This window comes from Nomascus leucogenys, chromosome 2, assembly GCF_006542625.1.
Source record: "Nomascus leucogenys isolate Asia chromosome 2, Asia_NLE_v1, whole genome shotgun sequence".
NCBI lineage: Eukaryota > Metazoa > Chordata > Mammalia > Primates > Hylobatidae > Nomascus > Nomascus leucogenys.
The window spans coordinates 135551918-135573514 of record NC_044382.1 but is presented as its reverse complement, the minus strand read 5'-3'; the positions used below and the strand labels follow the sequence as shown (position 1 = coordinate 135573514).

General features: G+C 39.6%; 1 protein-coding gene across 1 annotated transcript; it reads right to left on the bottom strand.

The window, feature by feature from the left end:
* Nucleotides 1-8508: 8508 nt before the first annotated feature.
* CTXN3 (cortexin 3) lies at nt 8509-18140 on the bottom strand. The gene is made up of 3 exons (XM_003259911.4): nt 17773-18140; nt 13727-13833; nt 8509-9722 (listed from the first exon to the last, which is right to left on the bottom strand). Exon 3 carries the CDS (start codon nt 9621-9623, stop codon nt 9378-9380), a length of 246 nt encoding a protein of 81 aa, XP_003259959.1. The 5' UTR covers nt 9624-9722; nt 13727-13833; nt 17773-18140; the 3' UTR covers nt 8509-9377.
* Nucleotides 18141-21597: the final 3457 nt, after the last annotated feature.

The window sequence follows — 21597 nt, the reverse complement described above, 5'->3', positions numbered from 1 at the left end:
AAAATGTTACCTTCTTCAAAAGTTGTTAAGTAGTCAATAGGTATTCATAGAAGCAGAACCTTTTCTGCTCCCCAACCAGAATGTACACTCCTTGAGAGTAGGTACTCTGTTTTTTCTCTTTGTAAAGCTAATGAGGATCTTACACAGTGCCTGATACACAATGGACACTCAGTATTGCATGTTCAGAATGAATTAATTAATAAATAAAACATTAGGCCTGGCAGTATTCAGAAAACTTCACCTCTTAAATTCTAATTATCCACAAAGGTAAGCAAAGAATGATTCAGTAATATCGAACAAAATAATGATTCGATAATATAGAACAATCCAAGAAACGAGGCAGGTCTTTTCCAGTGCCAAAGACAAAAGTTACCCTGAGAAGAGGAGCTAGGGCAAGATGGCAGCTGACCACAGGGCCTACTCCACTTGACCTCCCAGAGATGTCCTGCAGGGTGCACAAATTGTGGACATCTCCCCAGAGGTCTTGTTTCCATAGAAATATCATCACCAAAAGCTGTGCCCCATAACTTGATACCCTGTAAATCCGTCCAACATACTGAGCAGAGCTATCCAATTCCAAAGAGTCATAGGGATTTATTGCCAAAGATTTCTTTGCAAATGTTAGAGGACACATCATTCTCATATTTTGCCCTCCTTGGTTAGATATTTAAATAAACACATAGCTTCATTCCTGGACTCACTAGCTGGGTATTCTTTGAAACTTCAGTTATAGATCACTCTAAGGAACAGTGTGAACTCTGTGAAAGCTCAGGCTTGGAATTCTGTGAGGATGGTAATCACAAGATTAATGTTTTCCCTATTTAAATCTAATTTCAAACTAAAAATAGCTGCAAAAGCCTCTACTTATCTTAGAGAGGGAGGCAGGCCGGCAAGGGGCAAGGATTACACTGCTACAGAACATACACAATAAATCCTCAATGTTTCAGCATTGAATATGTTAATTGGGGACCAGGAAATAGCATTTGTCACATGTGCAATGTACTTTCCTTTATCAATAAAACATGCGATTATTTTGTTTTTGGAACACAAACAGAAATTCATTATTTTCAAATAGTAATATTTTGGTTTTTAATATTTTTGCAGGATTTTAAGCACTCTCAAATCATTGATTTATGTGCTGAATAGTCTCACTTATTATTTCCATGTTATGAAAAACATGAAAGAATTTAATTGACTTTCCCAAGGTCACCAGCAAAGCAATGATGAGAAACCTGAGAATGAATCCTTTCTTCTTCCAAATATTTTGAAAGTTGGCTCATATAAAGAAAAAAAAAATATGTATGATGAAAGAGCACTTCTGGGAATGAAAAAGAGAAACTTGCTCTCTCAATGCCTAGAGGTCTGTGCTAGTTCCAAAGATAAAGCTTTTATTTCAAGCACAGAGCTCAAATTAATCTTCGCTCTAACTAAACATTTTCTTTATTATATTCTGAATTTGGAAAAATAAATGAAACAATCATAAAGAAAAATTTTATAAAGTTTACCCTTATTAGTCTAATATTTAATTCCAGAGTTTTGTGCTTTGGCACATATTTAAATAATTTAGGATTTCAGCAAGCTACCCATGTAAAAAATATCTCCTGCAATGTAATATTTATTGAGCCAATATTTATTATGAGCTTATTAGATACTATTCTCACCTTCCCATTTAGTTCTCGTAAAAACCTGTGTGGAGCAGATGCTATTTATACCATGCCCATTTTACAGATAAGGAAATGAGGTATAAAAAAATTAATTTTCCCAAGGTCACAGAAATTGTGAGGGTTGGAGGCTGAATGCAAACAGGATGAGTATCTATCCAAAACAAAACAAAACTGTATACTGAACAACCTCACAATCCTGTCAAAAGCTACTTTTTAGCTAATAAATCTTCTTTTCCTGGAGGTTTCATAAAAACGCCAATAATAACTTCAGCAGAATGTTAATGCAATTTAGTGTTTCTCGGAAAACCTTATTTCTATTTCTGGAATTTTCCTTATTCCTATAGTTTTTTCTATTTGCTTGAAGCCTGGTTCTATTTTGTAGATAGGAAGGCATTCATGGCCAACTGAATTCAAATTCCTACTTTGCTTCACATGGACCATGTGACCTGGGGCTTACTATCCAAGTCTTCAAGCCTCTTTCATATTGGTATTCAGCAAATTGTTCCCAAAATTCTAGCTATAGATGTTTATTAGGAAGTAAAACACAATTTAGAGATTAGCCCAAACTTAATTTACAAATGAAAAAAATATGAGGCCCAGAGAAATTAAATGTTTTTGTTTGTTTGTTTGTTTGAGATGGAGTCTGTCCACCTCAGACTCCAGGCTGGGGGGCAGTGGTGCTATCTTGGCTCACTGCAACCTCTGCCTCCCGTGTTTCAGCATTTCTCCTGCCTCAGCCTCCTGAGTATCTGGGATTACAGGGATCCACCACCATGCCCAGCTAATTTTTGTGTTTTCAGTAGAGACAGGTTTCACCATGTTGGCCAGACCGGTCTCAAACTTCTGACCTCGGGTATCTGCCCGCCTCGGCTTCCCAAAGTGCTGGGATTACAGGCGTGAGCCACCACACCTGGCCAAAAGTAAATGATTTTCAAAAGCCTCTAAGCTAACTCTTTATGGAAACAGTAATGAACCCAGGTTGCCAGAGTCCCAGGCATGCACTCCTTCACTACCCTGTGCTATCTCTAGCTGGTGAATAAATAACTGATAATCCCTTCCAGGAAAAGTTTTCCTCAGGCAAATAAGGCATGATTATGTATAAACAGTTACAGTGCTGGGCAGAGACGTGGTGTAGCCAAAAGTCTTTTCAGTGCCAGTGAATTTTAAGTCCCAGACAATGTGTTCAGAGTCCCTTGTCACCACTCAGTGTTGACTTCCACTTGCCCATTTGAATCCATGACATTTTAGCTGAGCTCTGCAAGCTACACAAATATCACTTTGGTGGTTTCCTTTTGAAGCTTCACTGCATGACTTGTATAAGTCGTCATGCTTCATAGGCTCGCCCTCCTTGAACATCTCCATGGAGCACCTCCATAGAGCTTTCCACAGGAGCAGTTGCTTACAATTACTGCTGCCAATTGACTTCTTATGTGCATTGAGATCTCTGTGACAAGGCCCGGGACTCTCTCTTTCTCTGGCTCAGATATGTTCAAAATTTTATCATTAATGTGGATAAATAAATAGAAGGCTTGCTGAGCCGATTTACAGGTGATACAAACATGGAGACTGCAATGAATATGATAATGAGGGAGTCAGGTAAAAAATGTCATGCGGTTTTCAAAACAAAGTAAGTGATAATTTGATTCCCCTCATTTTAGTCAGACTACCATGAACTACTATTTTCCTTTCTAGGTACCAAGGAGATGGTCAAACTGAAGAGCATCTAGAATTTTTGATAAGAATAAGAGATAATTCAAAGCATGTGAAAATTATATAGGGTGGTCGAAGTTGCTGGAATTGTTTATCCTGGGGGAATATGATAACCGTCAAGAACAATGAAGGATCTGAGATTTTACCCTACTTGCAGTATAACCAGTTTGCCACAGTTTCATGTATGCTGGCAGAAGACACAAGACCTCTGGGTCAGAGGCAAAGGACAGTTTATCATTTACAGCAATCACAACACTGAGTATCAGCATTTTCCTGTGCCAATTCCTTAAGCTCCAGGTCCCACAGGGCAACACAAAAAAAGCCAGATGGTGCTTGCACACACAATGGGCTGCATTACAAGAGGGGAACTCTGAGCTTAGGAAAACCCAGTCTTTCAGAATGGGCTGCAAGCAAACCTGCCCAGCCATTTTTTTAGGGGAAGGGAGATACTATCTCTAAACAAATCTCTTTGAAAAGAGCAAAATGTTGTCAGTGTCTCTGCTGGAAAGACATGTGGAAACAGCAATGGTCCATAGAGTGTGACTTTCAACAATAACAATATCTTGAGAATTGTCGTGTTAACAAGTGTTAGAAATCTCTGTCACTCCAGAAGACAAAACAAGATTCCACTGGCAAAAACTACAGAAAGACAAATTTGGGGTTGATAAAGAGATATTTGATAAACAACAGAACAAGCTAAAAATGGGATGGACACTTTAAGACATTAGACATGTTAAGGAAGAAACCAGGCAGCCACTTGTTGTTGACTATTGAGGAAAATATTAATATACCAGAGAAGCATTGAATGTAGTGGTTATATTAAACTTCTTCCAGCACTCCAGTTATCAGAAAGTAGAGGGAAAAAAGAAGTGAAGTAACTAGGAAAAAAGACAGGACAGAAAAGGATAAAGTGTACTTTCAAACTTGAAATACTTAATTGTATATTTTCTGAAGTCACATCTATGTCCCAAGAGGATCCAGATAACTCTTTGATAAGCCATAGATAGAGAGTATCCAGAGCCCTTTATAAACTTATGTTGTAATCTCCCTTGTCGAGCTTCTTCAGCTAAGAAAAACAGTTCAAAATTCTACTTGGAAATTTAAAAAAAAAAAGAAAAACAAAAAAAGAAACTTTGATTCTTTATCCTAGATTGATTATCCTGTGTTTTGAGAAACAGAATCTTTGTTAAGGCATTCTCTACAATCTACCTGGAAATACTTCTTGTTGCCCAGACACTTAAACTGAAGCTTCAGAATATTCCAAAAGAAAATACATCATCCATAGGACTTTTTCAGAAACAAAATATGTAACAAAATATGTGTGGGGAACAAAATATGTCTTCCCCACTCCCTGCCAAAAGAGACTATTTAATACTATTATAACTTTCATGTCAATTAACAAACGGATAGTTTTATTTATGGTTTTATCAACTGGCCCTTCTGTTTGAACTCATCTGCACACCACATATGTAAGATGCTACAGCTACAACCAGTGGATGGAGAAGTGGCCATGGTCATGCCATATGACCGCTCTGCTTCTCTGTTTCTTTATATGTAAAATGAGGAGGTTGAAATAGATGACAGCAATGTTTGTTTCCAGCTTTTCAAACTCCAAAGAACCCAGGAAGAGCCTCTTTCTTAAAAGCTGGCATAAGTTTGGTGCTCTAGGGCTGGTCATAGGGCCTAGAAGAGAATAAGGATGGAAATCTCTTTGAAAAGATAGTTTAAAGGGAATTACTCTGAAGCACAGAAAGCAGAGAAACATCAATCAGGATATTGAGAAAGGCTGTGGGATGGAGGGATCTAAGAGGATCTTGTGTTGCTTTAGAAAAAGACATGAGTATAGTTTATAGCAGGAAACTGAAGGCAAAATTTCCACTGTACTAAATGTAGCAGGGAACTTTATTCTAAAAACATGACCTTGGAAAGGACTAAAGACTGGCTAAAATATTGGGCTTGGTTCACCTGACCAGAGCAAGATGCCAGATGGGGAGGCTTCATGTCCTCAGAGTAGACCCCTCTCTGAAAATAATTCATTTATTTTTGTTAGAAATGGGAAGTACAAACAAAGCTTAGAGGGTTCTCCTTTTCCATCTGAAAACAAAACAAAAAAATCTCTTCTGGAGTAGGCCAGTTGGATCCTGGATTGCATGCACACATATAGTCATTTGGGTACTTTCTGGAGATCATGGCTCAACTCTACAACTTTTGGATTAATCAATAACTGAGACACCCATCTTACATAATTTTTCTTGGTCAACACACATCTCACAAATCATATCTTAGGTTTTATTCAATGTTTTTGGGCTTAGAAAATTTATTGAAAATAACCCTGTTTCAATATATTTTACATGTCAATTCTGAAAGTTGATATCTTGAAACAATAAGGTTTTTTTAAAAAATAATTTATGGTGAACAAGTGAAATTTCTCATTGTACCAAATTTATCAATATGTTCACATTATAAAAAGCTTCAGGCCTGGTGCGGTGGCTCATACCTGTAATCCCAGCACTTTGGGAGGCCGAGGTGGGTGGATCATGAGGTCAGGAGATCGAGACCATCCTGGCTAACACGGTGAAACCTCATCTCTACTAAAAATATAAAAAATTAACTGGGCATGGTGGCGGGCACCTGTAGTCCCAGCTACGCGGGAGGCTGAGGCAGGAGAATGGCCTGAACCTGGGAGGCAGAGCTTGCAGTGAGCCAAGATTGCAGCACTGCACTCCAGCCTGGGCGACAGAGTGAGACTCCGTCTCAAAAAAAACAAAAACAAAAACAAAACTTCAGTGTTTCAGTAAAACACTGTGCAATGAATCCAATAAAAAAGGAACTTGAATACATATTTTTTCTGCATACATAAACATCTGCTCTATCTAACTTTTGCCTCCTAAAATCGTTTATTTTGCTTCAGCCTTAACCCTTAAAAACAGCAAAAGAATTGCCTGTCTTGAAATGTTTATTAATTTAACAGCAGAGTCTAATTAGGCTCCTTTGCACCCAAGTTAAACTTGCTTTACACAATGTTTAAAATATTTTAGAAGGTCTCTTGGAGGGAGAAATGTTGATCTAGAACTTGGGATCTCTGGGGGAATAAAACATAGGGTTATGATTCCGAGCTCAGGCTAAGAATGAGGTTGCGCATTTTTCTGAATCAAAAGGCAGGTCTGTTCTAGAGAGTGACCTTGGGGAAGTCCAGGGTTTTTTTCCCCCATCCTGGGATGCAGATATACTCCATAAAGGCCAGCTGCACTCGTTATAAATATCTTGTAAGATAGGCAAAGTGCTGCACTGTAACTCCTTTAGCCAGAAAGCCAGGAAAGAGAGGGCTTATGTGACCTTTTGAGAATAAGTTGTTCACTCCAAGAAGCCCAGAGTAATTAAAACAGAGAGTTAGCACTTCTTACGGGGGAATCAATTTACTGTGAATAGCTCAAAGCTTTTTTTCATTTGTTATGGTACTCTTGCTCTGGACAAGGAAGGAGGCAGGAGAGCCAGTGAGGGGAGGTTGAACAAGGAGCAGTAATCTGAGAAGGGAAAACAAAAATAGAGTGGGAAATAAAGGGAGGAGTGAAAGAAGTGCAGGCTTTGGGAGGCCCTGTGGCACTTGTGGGCAATGCCTGTGCTCACAGGCCTCTTAGGGGGCAGGTGGCTATTTCAGTGTGTTCCCATTATAGAAGTGGATCTTAGTGTTGCCCTGAGGAAGGGCACAGAAGCTGCAACTGACACACCACTCCTTAGGTCATTTTTTTCCTCGTGAATCTACGGTGACTCCCACTCTTGATTTTTCTGTTTAGGATCCTCTGAGGTCCAGCCTCTGCCTTTGTCCTTCCCATAGGAGCTCTAGCTGTCTCTCCAACTCTCTACTCCAGCCAGGCTGCACTCCTGCCTTCGGGCCCCACACCCATACCTCTGTTTCCTTATTCTATGGTTTTCCCCCTTCCTTTCCTTTGCACATATCTAAACTAACTCCATCCTCTCAGGTCAAGATCTAATTTATTTCATAATAATAACTTACATTGCATTAAACTTTATGCCAAGCACTTAAACATGCACAATTATACCTGAGCCATTGTCTCCTGGACATTTCCTTAATTATTTTGGCTACATTCATCTTTCCTCATGTTTTATCTCTTGGAGCATTTGTTCACTAACCGACCTCTACAGAATCAACCTGTAGGGATGAAAGGCTGTGATAATGTCCATTGTCCATAAACTACCCAGGAAAAATTGGAGTTAGGAGTTAGGGTGACCTAAGCTGGTAGAATTTTGACCAGTGTTGTTTATATTTTTCCATATTGTACAATAAATTTTTTGCCATGATGATGTACAACTTTTATAATGAAAATTAGCTATTGTGCCACTGCACTCCAGTGAGCGAAAGAGCAAGACCCCATCTCTTAAAAAAATTAAAAAAATAGAAAGTAAAAAATAATAAAAACTAGCAAACATATTAACCTCCTCAGTTGATTCTGATGATGTGGGAACCATCAGGTCCATGTTAGTCATTTGAACAATGATTCAGTCATATGCCTCTTTAAATGTATTCTCCATCCAACAAGGTAGAAAAGTATTCAATATTAAGAACTGGCCCTGTTTGTTTTGTGTCTTTCTAGTGCTAGCAATTCCAGGCTCAAAGCAGGAGCTCCATAAATACATGAGTGGGTTCAATAGACTCTAACAAAAATACAAAAACAATGAGGACACACATGACACAGTACATTTGAAAGAAAAAGAAAATCTTATAATTAATAGGTTAAAGAAGTATGCTTTTTTTAATTAAAAAAGGTAATGACTGGCTGAGGAGAAAACTAGAAGACATAGATTATAAATACAGCCTAACGGGGTTGCTTTAGGCTGAGTTATCTGCAGGGTTGGTTTAGATACAAGTTTTCCTTCCAACAAAAGTTGGAATAAGAGGTATTCACATCTCCCTTTTTGGTGGTCTTAAAAACTATCGGTTTTATCTGTGCAGGACAATTTATAGGAGCTCTTCTTGAAATGGGAGGGGGATGAACTAGATGAGCTTTCATGCTGTTAGCTCTTTTCTCCTCTCTTGGAAAAATGTTAAGCCTCAGCACTCAATACCAGGTAGCACTCTCAGTGCATTAGTTCTGGTGAAATAAGAGAGGAAGCATTTCTGTTTCTTGAAAAGTTTTATTTGGCGACTATATACAATCATAAATACACATTCCTCTGAAGACTATAAAAGTCTTCTCCTCTAAACAATTAACTTTCCATTAAAAAAAAACTTGAAGCTGCACTTGCAACCTATTATTTAAATCATTTGTGTAAAGTGTAAATTCAAGTCATGTATAGCTACCTCTATATACATGTTATTAGCATGAATACATATAATGTAGTTGGCTTGGTAAATAGTTTTTAAAACTCTGTAGCCTTTGAATTAAGTTTTACCTGAAAAACAAAACGCTATTCTCACTCACATTTACCAAGGACGGAATCATCTCTTTTAAGCTTTCCCATTGCTTCCCAATGCTCCCTGCTTTAGGAGAAAACAAGGAACTACTTTGGGTCCATTCAGCACAATCTTCCTCATTCTGCTCAGGACCCAGATAGGCGCCTATGAAATAAAACAAATATAGACATAATTAGAGCAAGGGAATCTCTTCCTGGCCTTGTCACCAGATTCATATGAGATCCTTTCTAGTCTTTTATTCTTTAGTCAGATCAGGTGGTGTTTTGTTTGATGGCAAATCTATGTCAGTATTAATGCTCTTGGTTTCACAATCACACAATTTTAAGAGTATTCATTCATTGAGCAAACATAAAAATTTAAACCTTCTTATGTTGGATTAGTCATATAAATGTCCATTTCCAACATCCTCAAATGTCTTTAACCCAACTGCATATTTGTGGAATAATGGATTATGGTCCCGGGACCAAATATTGTTTAAATTTGATTTGTTGAGAACACTAAATAAAGGGAATGTTCGCCAAGACACAAAGTACTTCATCTCCTCAGGAGGAGATCCCACGCCATCCCTCCTAAGCAAGGGCATGGTCGAACTGCCCTTTCTCCAGGCCTTCAAGTCCATCAGCCCAGGTAGAGGTTGGCATGCTTCGATATGGATCCAAAAGAATCCGGAAGCACCGGACAATGAGAATGCCCAAGAAAATAAACAACAAAATCACAAAAACAAATGTCGTTTTCTGCTCCAGGGACATGCTAGAATCTGCTGATACGTTCCCAAGGGGCACTAGGGATGAAGGGATGGGCTGTCCTCCATCCATGGTCCAGGGAAGCCAGAGCACAGGATATCCTGATTTTCTTTTCTTCCATCATCAATCTGCAGAGGTCATGGTGGCTGCACTCTGGAGAGGCTGAGTTATCTGCAGGGAAAAAGGAAGGGAAAGGAATACCTATAAAATAGCAGCCTTATTTTTTTAGGTTCACAGTCATATTTTTTCAGAGAGAAAAAGAAATCTGTAAACCAGCTTTCTTTTTCACCAGAGATGCTCAATTCTATATAATTATCAGGAAAGATATTTTACTCTTGCATGAAATTACCAGATTGTTCTCAGAAGAGCCACCTGGGGCCAGGAGGGACGGGCAGGGAATACAACTATAATATAGAGGATGAGAAATGTGCACAGTAATATTGACCTCAGGGTGTACTGTCAACTTGACATCTGAACCCAGCCTCCCCTGCCAAGTCTCCTCCAGGTCTGCTCCACTAATATTATTCTCACATTGTTCTTACGACAGCGCCACTGAGGGAGCCTCAGCTATGTGTCAGCACAGTGGCTAAACTTGAAACACTTTAGCCACTTTACTGCAAGCTTCACGAAAGCAGGGATCTCTTTAGCCCCAGTACAAGGAAACTGAGGCTTGAAAAGGTGCTTAAAATAGAATCCTTCTCCAGGACCATCGGGTTCTGGGCTCCGGGCTCCACTTTACTGCAAAATAGGTGTGGGACCTTGGAGAGGTCACTAAGCTGTAAAAATGCAAGTAGCAATGCCTGCATCTTTTGTGGTTCTGTAATAAGGATGAAGAGCTGTGGTAACCCTTTGAAAAGTATACAAAAAAGAAAAACAAACAAAGCCAAGTGTTGCTTCACCTAAGACACAACTAAGGGAGCTATGCTGCTTCTCCTTTCCTTTCTACTGCCTGAGCCAAGGGAGAACGGAGGTATCTCAGGTTCCCAAACTATCAAGTTACTGCTGCTTTTTCTTTTTTCCTCAGAAAACAAAGACCGGGTTCAATACTTGACCCTGGGAAGCACCTAGAGAATTAAGCCCAGAGGAAGGAATTGATCGATGCATATTTTCAAAAGGACAGTTTTCCTTAGAGGGGCTTCCTACCATTTAAGACTATTCAGTAGAGAGGAAGAGAAGGAAAAGGACACGCTAACACTATTTTAATTTTACTGGTGGAAAAACTTAGATATGTAGATATTACTGCATAAATATACGAGTATATATTACCATATAAATATACAAGTATATACATGACAAGTGTACACAGAGGTCATTAAAAGCTTCAGATGCTGAACTAAATCTACTTAAATCACATTGTAAACAAAAGTATATACATTAGACACTACTATATAGAAAATTAAATGACATTTATTATGAATTTATTTATAATAAAAATTACATAGCACAGTAATTAGTTATGGAAATTAACATGGACACAAAATAAATTTTGCTCAATGAAAATAAACAACCAAATAAAAATAGAATATGTGACCTAAAGCATCAATACAATGTTTCTTCAGTTAACTTATAATCATTGCCTTCAAGTACAGCATTAGTAATCATAGCATAACAGTTTGCATTATATTGACACTTCAAAGTTTATAAAATTACAGTTTAAAAAACAATTTATAAGAGGGATCACAGCCAGGATCTGGGAGGAAGGAGTTACTGGTTGGGTAATGCATCATTTTTGCAGCTCTATCACTTTGAATTTTTTTAAAGGCTAGAACAGTTGCACAACTCATTTATAATTCATGTTTGTTTGGAAGTAAGATTGGGATAAAAATTTGACTGCATTTTAAATAAATAAGCTCTTTAGGAATTTAGAGGATATTAATGCACTGGGTTTTGCTTTGGTTTGCTTGTTTCTAAGCCCCCTCAGCCTTGGGTATTAATTCCTTGTGGGCCAGGAAGGGAGGGGCAAGAAGGGAGGCCAGAGCCTCCAATGCAGGTCTCCCCAGCACATCAGACCAGGGCCACCTGTGTCCACCAAAAATATTCAAACTATACTTAATCATACAAAATATAAAATTCTCCAAGGGCTGAGCCAAAGGAAAGCCCGCTGATGACAGAGGAGCAGATGCTGAGGCCATCCCTGACATCCTCCTTGCTTTTTCATATCCTACTGAGGATCCTCTCACTTTGATTCCTGCTCTCCTTGCAGGATTATCAGAATCTCATTCTATGTCCTTTTTCCATCCAGCCCAAATGAGGCCAGAGTCCTGTTCTTCGTCCATTCTCAACAGAGCTGAGACAGGTAAGCATTTTCAGAAAGTTCTTTTTTTTATTTTGAGACGGAGTTTCGCTCTTGTTGCCCAAGCTGGAGTGCAATGGTGCGATCTCAGCTCACCGCAACCTCTGCCTCCCAGATTTAAGTGATTCACCTGCCTCAGCCACCCTAGTAGCTGGGATTACAGGCATTTGCCACCAAGCCTGGCTAACTTTGTATTTTTAGTAGAGATGGGGTTTCTCCATGTTGGTCAGGCTGGTCTGGAACTCCCGACCTCAGGTGATCCACCCGCCTCGGCCTCCCAAAGTGCTGGGATTACAGGCATGAGCCACCACGCCTGGCCATTTTCAGAAAGTTCTTTAGGAAAACACCACATAATCCAAAAAGGAAATATAAGAATAGAAAAGACCATTAACTGTATAAATTGACATAAGGATTTCTGGATCTGTGAAATCCAAAAAATCAGTTGAGAACTAGATAGAGAACCTTTTGAGTCCTTGAGAATGAACGACCTCCTCAGCACAAGCAGGCTGACTAAAACGGTGATACCTTGCTCAGTCCCTCCCTTCCCACCAGGGGTCTCCACTTGATAAACAACATTGTGACCCCAGGAGTAGTCTTCCCCAGCCTTCTCTTCCATACAGGGCAAATGCCAAATCCTTCTCTCCTGGATCAATTCTCATACTTTCTAGGCTTCACCCGCAACTCAGGATTTAGAGCAAGCAAATCATTCATTTGGGGGCGCGGTGGTATGAAACCATTCCAGAAACTCCAGCAAATAACTTATTCATCCCGATTCAGATTATCTGCCATATCTGCCTCTTCAATCACCCTAGGAATGACTCTGGGACTCAGATTCTGCATGAGGATGCCAAGTATTAGAATGATTTTTAAAATCAGCTTTAATTTGAAGTTTTACCATCCTCTACTGATTAAAAGGCAAGGTACAAAGGAAGGGTTAGCCCTCTTTGCATTGAGAAGCCTCATAAATTATAAATATGTGTATTCTCCAATGTCTTCATCACCAAACCTTTCCTGATATGCCAAATTATGAGCAAATAGAGGTGAAAGAATTTTTAAAACTCTGTAGCACATTGGGAGTTGTAAACCTCTCCTCCCCTAGCACACTGTGGTGCCCAAGTTCCTGTAAAAATAACTGCTTTTGGTCAAAGTGTCAACGTCTCCTATTAAATTGCAATATTTTACCTAGGAAAGTGGCATATTAATGTGCTAGCAGGAATTTGTGAGGACTTGTCTCGCCTGAAGGAGGGGGAAGTGTGGTAAGTAGAAAGGCGATTGAAAGAAGACCTTGCTGGGAATGAGGGACTCCTGGACAGGACAGGAAGACAGGCATGGTGGTGTGAACAGGGGGCCCACTGGAGAGCCCTAGGGGAGGGATGAGGGATGGTGGTTAGAGACAATCAGTAGGTGGTTGCTAAAGGGATAAAGAGATCCTGAAACCAATGCTGACTAATTCACAATTTTGCCCAGGACTGATTGAAATCCCTGGAAGAGCCTGCTTGATTTTAAACCTGCAATCAGCTGATCAATAATTTACCAATTTAGAAAGCTCCAACAGCATGTATAAGTTGAAGGAAGCATCAGCTATTATAAGGTAGAGAAAAAGAAATAAATGTAATCATTTTGCTACCACGATACAAAAATATCTCAAGACATGTAAATGTTTTAAATGTCTGTCTCGCAGTAAAATGTCCCTTTTTGGTAAAAATGATTCTTAGAAAATGTGCAAGGTTGCTTTTAACTGAATAATGACATCTTTCTTTTAGATGAACAGGGAAATCTGTGCAAGTCTATTATTTCAAAGGATTTTGATACCACCATCAGAAGTCTTCATAATAACACACGGCAGCTATTTTAAGTATAAAGAAGGACCACAGTTACTCACAGCCGTATTTTAATCCTGATAGGCTTTCCTCATCATGCAGTACATCTGTGTCTTCCCTTTGTCAGGTCCATTTGTGGGTGCTCAGGAAATAAAGTCTAATTTTGATACTAAAAAATTAAAGAAAACCTTAATTAAAAGATACCCTTTTCAAAAGTCATATAATACATTCCCTTGCTCGAGTCAAGCTCCCTTGTGATACTGACAAAAACAGAAGACACCCATAATTACTTATGAAGCCCAGTGGGCGCAGTCGTTGCAGCCAGGGTCATTCACACTCTTAGCCATTTGCTTTAGTTTTAGTAATTTTCAAAGTGGCGTTCCTCATCCCTTGCCCATACTTCCTACACACTGCATCTCGATTCATCTTTCTAAGCCCAGATCTCACCACTCTTCCCCTCAGAAAACCTTTGCACCCCAGTGTCCGCAGCCCATTAACCCCCTTGTGGGCCTGATGCCCAGATGTTTTCTGGACCACAGATTAGGACCTATGCTGACAATGGAATTTTTAAGATCTGAGTTTTATTTTTATAAGTTTAGAAAGGAGCCAACACCAAATCACATTTAGTCCTCCGTAAAATGGCCAATGTGTTGATCAGAATAAACTTCTATGTAACTGAGTCTGTGGACACCTGTGGAGAATGTCCTCATTTTCTCTGTTTTTCAGCTTGATCCAATACCTGCTGTGCTCTGAACGCCTCCAGGTTTCCTACCTCATAATACTTGCCTCCTCTCCTTCTTTCCATCTGTGGAGAGGAGAGGAGGCAAGCACTATAAAGCAAGCATCTTTCCTCTCCTTCTTTCCATCTCTCCCTCCCTTAGGGTTCACACCAAATACCCCCTTCTCGGTGGGGCCTTCTTTGTCTCCCTTCACCAAGGATGGGGTGTTTTCTACTCCATCTCCAGAGACATCACCTGTACTCTGTGGCAGCACCGGTTACAGTGCAAGTCTTGACAGTGTTTATCTCCTCCTTATTATACAATAAGCTCCTTGAGGAATTATTTGCTGTTCTGGGATCATTGCCTTTTTAAATATAGGTTAAATCAAATCTTCAACCCCTTACAAAACAGGGAACTGAATTCAAAATCCGAGGTGCCAGCTAACTGATGCAGAGAGGAAAAACAAAAGCACAAGTCATCAAGCCGGACTGAGGTGCTGGACCATCACATTTGATGCAAGTCTTGTTTGAAAGAATCACAGCTAGTTCAAGTCACAATGACACTTTAAAGCCCACAAATCTTGTAATTTGAAGAGCCATAAGTTACTTGGCTCATTAAATTCTCCTTGACCTCTGTGTTGATGGGTGGAATCTGAAATATAAAAATCAGCCAGAGATCGACAGTTACCCTTTGATTTAAGAGGTCAATTCTTTCTTACCTAATCTACTTTTTGGTGGGGAAGGGCAGCCATTTAAAATATCCTGAATCCAAATGTCTTACACGAAAACTATTAATGTCAACACGTACCCTTCTCAGGCTTGGATCCCTTGGACATTTTATTTCATTAGCATCTCATTATACAATTTCACAGTAAGGAAAAAATACTTTCTCTGAAGAAAATATATCTTAAAGCAACGACATGTTTCTTTTCTTTTTTTTTTTTTTAAGTGACAGCGACAGAATTACTTAAGTGCATTGGACACCTTGTTCTGTGGAGCCACACACAGGGACTTGATTCTACAGGCTGTCAACTCAAGAGCCCACCCTTTTGCAATAGGGTGCAGTGATCATATTAATAGTTGCAGTACCTGTGTAGTCCTGCCTGGCACATAGTGGGGGTTTGATAAATAGATGGGGATGAATGAGTGTTTTCTTCTTACACCATTTTTGTGCAAAATGATATTTATTTTTCATTTCTATTATGTGATCAAGCACACTAAGGTATGAAAATTATAAATAAACTGCCCAGAATTATAAAAATCAGTTACCAAAAAGGTAGCACCACCCCCCACCACCCCACTGCCAAATGATGTTAGATCCCAAGTTTTTCACTGGCATGTTGGAATGAATTGAAGGTGTCATCCCTCAGGTGTTAATGGCCTGTAGGGCGCAGTGAAGCCATGCTGTCTGTATTTTAAATACTCCTAAACCACATAATTGCAGTACCTAATTTTTAAAACTTCTGGATCAGAAACCTAGTTACGTGACTTCACATGGTTACAAAAATAGGTGTCAAAATAGCCCATCCATTGAGCAAGGACACTCATGGGCTTGTCCAGTTTCCATTCACATGTGATAGACAGGACACTTTGTCCTGCAAAGATATACTGTGAACCTTATTTATATTTATCTGGCAAACTAGTGAGACCAATCTTTAGACTTTACCAGGAACGGAATTGTCTAGCTAGGCAGGACTGAATTTGCAGTGACTGGCAGAGGCAAACTTACTCAAAATGCTGCATTATTCTGCAACAGTTCTGAAGTTAACTGTGGAAATGTTAACATGGCTTTGAATGATTCAAGTAATACACATCCTGATACTGAGCCTAAATAGAATCCCTCTCTACTTTTAGCACTAAAGGAAGCCTGGGCTGCATTCCTGTTTGTATAACCGTAGTCTCTCAAAGTACATTTCATTCTCCAACCCACTCACCCACCCTAGATGTGTAAATCTCCCAAATGATCCTATTATCCATCCCCACCACAGTTGTGAGCCATCTGTATAAGCCACCTTGTTATCTAAGCAACGGAATCACCACATAAGCAAATATTATTCCCCTACAAATCTTTTAGAAATTCTGTGTATTATTCTAGTGAACAGTAACTCCCATTCAGGATATACACACAAAGATACAAAATATTTCATATAAATTCAAAGAATTCATGGCCCTCTTGTTTACCAGCAAGGAATTTTAGGTAAAGATTTCCTGGCTCTTTGTAGGTATTTCATAGATTTTAAATCCTCCCACTCCCCTTGTTTTTGGCCCATATAAATACACGGCAACATCTATATATTTTTTTCCAAGTACAGCCCTCCTGTTCCAATACAATAGCCCTGATGCTTCAAAATTCAAAGGGGGGCTAAGGGTAAATATTATTTTATACTCTCAAAACATAGACTCAAGTCTACTAGAAAGCCTACGAACAATGATTTTATAAACATGAGGATGTCTTCAGCTACAGATGTCAACAGGCAGTTTCAGAACTGTTGCCAGCCCCCACTGCTGCACTGGGAAGTCTGTTCTCTGCTTGTTCCTGCAAAGTCAGCCTGCAGACACGTCTGCTTGGGCTGGGAGTGGACCCTGTTATTCTCAACTCACTGCTGCTTGTAAGCTCTGGGTCAGCAGGAGACCTTTCTCTTCAGCTTCAGCCCCAATCTCAGCTTTACTTCTTCCCCATCTTCATCTTCCTTCTAGTATCTGCTTGAGGAATTTTTAAGGGACTGCAGGGCAAGGCTACTGCCTAGCTGAGAACATCAGAAAACACCATGAGGGTGCCTAGTCAGGAATCACCGGTATCAGAAGGCACCCTTAGCAAACTGGAACTTTTAACTTCAAATAATAAGCCCTACTGTTCCACCTGGTTTTCTTTTTCTTTCTTTGTGTGTTTCATAGTGAAAACGGCTGTTTGCTGATACCTCAAAAGGATAGTGCTGCATACAGCTTATCAACCAGGGACAGTCAACGCTGTCAATACGAGTGGTTGAGTTGTGATCCTTTGTAAACAAATCAGAACATCCTTGTTACATTTTGGAAGGTTGGACGTTTTAGGTGACTGAAAAAAAAAATACGATAATGGGCAAACAGCTTTCAGAAATAAATTACTGCAGCTTAGGAAAGAAAAAAAAATGCCTGTTTTACTACTTCTTCATCCAGTATCAATAACATTATAAACTTAACCATGCTTTAAAAATAAAGGCATCATTACATTTTACCCCCTCTCTTCTTAACTTTATCTAGCAACTGTTTAATTAGACTTATCTAACAGCTAGATCTAAATTCAGAACTATGATCCGAAAGGCATGTATGTGATGATTGCTCATGCATCAATTGTAAAGTTAGAGAAAAGCATTTAATTAGCCCGTCAAAGATACAGGTTGGGTCAAGTACCTGGCTCTGGCTGAACATACACTTGATCCATTTCCTGGTAGAACAGTTACAGGTAGTTACGAGCCTCTTTAGTTTCCATTCTTCCCGACCACGCTGTGTGAAAGCAGTAGACAGTGGTAGCTGCAAGGCAGCTGATGGCACACGCCAGGTCTAAAGCTGTTGTTTCAGGCTTAGAAACTTCCCATTAAAACCCCGAGTTAAAGGAGCACCGTCTTTCTGTGTGAGGCATCATTAACAGCCAATACTGCTGCTTCTTTGAGGTGAGCCATGATTTCAGTTCTGCCTCAGCAACTCTTCAGAGGATTCTGCTTCAGCGAGTAGAGGCAGTATCCTAGCAGTGCGTCTGAAATCATCTTCAAGAAAGCATTAACATTCAAAAGGAGTACGGGGTGGGGGGGTGGGTAAACATTACAGGGCATTCCTATACCTTTTCAAAATCAAAGCCATAAATCTACCAGTGCTCTGTCCTCTTTATTGATTGTTGACACTATTCCTCTTTGGGAGTGTCAATTAGCACCTCGCAGCAACTCTTCATATTGATTATAGTTGATGACCTTCAGGCCAACTTAATTAATAGGAAGACTTCTGGGGAAGGGCATCAACTTAGCATTTGGGAGAGGAAGAAAAGGCTCATTTTCCTAAAGAAAGCTAAAGTGACCTTTCCAAAAAGCAGCATTTATGGGAAGGAAAGAACCATTTAAAAAGATCAAAATCATAGTTTCACCACCTGTCACCTGGTTGTAAATCAGCTGGGCAGTAGGTTGCCAGGTCCAGTGTCTCTCTCAGCAGCCTGCATAATTGTGGCATTGGCAAAGCCCCCACCCCACACAGGGCAGCTGAGACCACTTGATGAATAAAGAAGATTGATTTTTGTGAGAGAAAGTTGTTCTCATTCTACAGATTCTAGTTACCTGCTACAATGCTTAAATTACTTTCATTGGATAAATAAATTTGGAAAATATTTTAGGATAAAATTCTTCATTAAAAAAACACTTCTCTAAAAAGAATTCAGCCTAATGCTTAAGATGGAGCATCCTTGTTTTTTGGCAACTCACCACTTTCTTTGTTGAAGTGGCAGCACAGTTAGCGACAACACACCCACCCACCAAATGATGGGGTGCGTGATATTTAAAGCTGTCTCTGACTGTGCCTGTCAGCTATGCTGTCTCCTCAGCTCTTATGAGCAACCGGCCATTACCCAAAGGCTCTAGGAAACTGGAACCAAGCTCATTTTCTAAGAGGGAAACCCCATCTGCTCACAACAGACCACAATCCTGGATAGGATAGGCCTCGGACCCAAAAGGAACCTTTCAAATCAAATGCTAAATGTTGGAATCGAATGCTTGATGTTAGAGTCTAACCTCAAGAGAATATGCAGGTTCTTTCCCTGTTTGTTTTCCTAATTTTTAACTGAATTTTCTTTCCAGTTCATTTTACTTACCCTATTTTCAGACGCACACCGTAAGACAATGGGACACATGAAATCCAACTGAGCACGATCATCCTGTACTAACTGGCATCCCTCTTGCATTTAGTCAATGCTGGCGGAGGGAGCGCCTGTTTTGGCAGTGCCAACAGAGTGTGGTTGAGGAATCTTTCCGACCTCACCTTCCTTCCTATACTTATCATTCCATGCGGTGAGAAAATATCATAGTTAGGCATGAGCCTGGGTGACTGTAGCTTGCCCTGCCAAAGAGGCCTTCTCGGATATTCTTTTAGCCTACGGACTCGTAGAGGTAGAAGAGAACCTGAAAAGGCCTGGGGCTATCCTCTAGCTACTCTGCAGGCTGAAACCATCCCAGAGAGATGAGTGCCTGGCCTATTTTAAAAACTCTTCAGGGAAGTAGATTCCATAACTTCCTCTGATAAACTCTGTTTAAACAAACTCCTCTGCTGCTTACTTAGTCTAAATGGGTTGGCGCATTTCTTTTCATTCTGTCGTTGCTGCGAAAAGTCAGGCACTAACCACTCCAAAATTTTGTTAGAATGCCCTTTCCTTTCAGGGAGGCCGAACTAGATAAACCAAAGAGTATCTGATGAACATCTGGTGTTATGCTTGGAGCCAAATTTAAACCTCTCTTCTTAAAGATAATTATAATGGAAATTATTAAAATCAGCCTTTCCCCTTGGGCAGCTATATGATGTGATCATCATGAATTCTAAAACAATGAATAAGGGTTTACCAAAGTTCCATTTGAACATTTTATACTAGATGCTATTTCTTTCATCTTTAATAATCTTCATATCTCTTCTCTGAATTCTTAAAATTTCTGCTCTCTGGTGCAACTTTAAATAGGAAGCCTAGAATACTACAGCGAGCTGTACACAGCTCAGTACACATGGAATTGTGATGAAACAGGATGATTTTATGATGTATAAATGGCTATATATGCTGTGCTTCTACTTACCCATTCTGATCCAGGGCCACTCCTGGGTGTAATTTAGTCTTTCTCTTTAGTTACACAACATCATGAGTTAATATTAGTTAGAAATCTACTTTAAAAACTTCTTCTACATTTTTATTTCAAGCCTCACCTTTAATGTTCTTTAATTTGCAATTCTTTCCTAAATGTCCTATGATGCACTTTTCCATGAAGAAATAGATAATGAATCTGAAAAAAAGACTCTATAAGCCATCGGTCTTCATGCCAGTACAAGGCTGTATTATTATTATTACTGTGTTTCTGTCTAACTCTGCCTAATTCTCAGAATAAAATTGAACAAAAACCTATATAACCTTCAAAATATAAACATGGTTCTTATCAATAGACTCTTTGTAAAAATCTTTTCTTCCCTCCTTTGTGTATGTTCTTTCTTTCACTTTTCCAGGGATCATTCATTAGGCCTCAATGTCAGATACGTTCTGTGTTAGGTGTTGCAAAGAATATACAACACGAATACTAGGTCCTGGCTTCTGTTTGTTCAGGTTGTGCACTGAACAACTCTAGGAGATTCCTTGGTAAACAGGGCCCTGAGGAGCTCCACTTCTAGCGATGGTTGCTGAGCTTCTTGACAGACTGGCCCACTTCCACTAAATTCCAATTCCTAACCTTCCCAACCTCTCCCTTCATGGCTCACCCAGCAGACATCTGAACTGTGTCCTCACCTTTCTACAGGACCTGATTTCACAAAGTCACTAGTGGCTTCTGGTTGCCTCAAGCCAAAGAGTCCTTCTAGTGTTCATCTTCCTTGCTTTTCGGCAACAATGAACACAGCTGAACACTCACTGAAAGGAAGGTTCAGAAAAAGAACACATGGATTATAATGAGTGGCGGGAACGTATATCTCAGCCCTTAGGCCCCTCTCCCTTGGTGCCTTCTCTCTTCATTGCCTCTCTTTGGCACTCTGGGGTTCAGGCCAAATAAAATTCATGCAACTACCAGCAAATGGGAAATGAAGGTGGAAAGACAAGCAGGCTAGGATACATGTTAATAACCCCGCCACTTTTCAATTCATTTTTAAAAAGTGCTAGTCAGTTTATGTGTGTTATTTTTATTTCTGTCTTCTTGTTTTAAAAAAATAAATATATCAGGCAACATAAAGTTTTGCTTTAAAAAAAAAAAAGTCAAGAGTAGCTCTCTTTCTAAAATCTCTCTGGTTTGCCAGGTCTAAGTTTATTTATCCATTCAGCTGTCTTCACAGATCAGTGAACATTCAAAGCTTAAGGGAACAGTGGGAAAGGTTTAATGATATTCACACCAAGCCTATACATTGGGATCTATATTTAAGAGCTATTAAAAGCAAGCAGGTTAAAGTCCAACTGCAGATTGGCAGCCTCTTGGTTTGATCTTTTCTTGAATGCATTTCTGTATATATCACATCTGT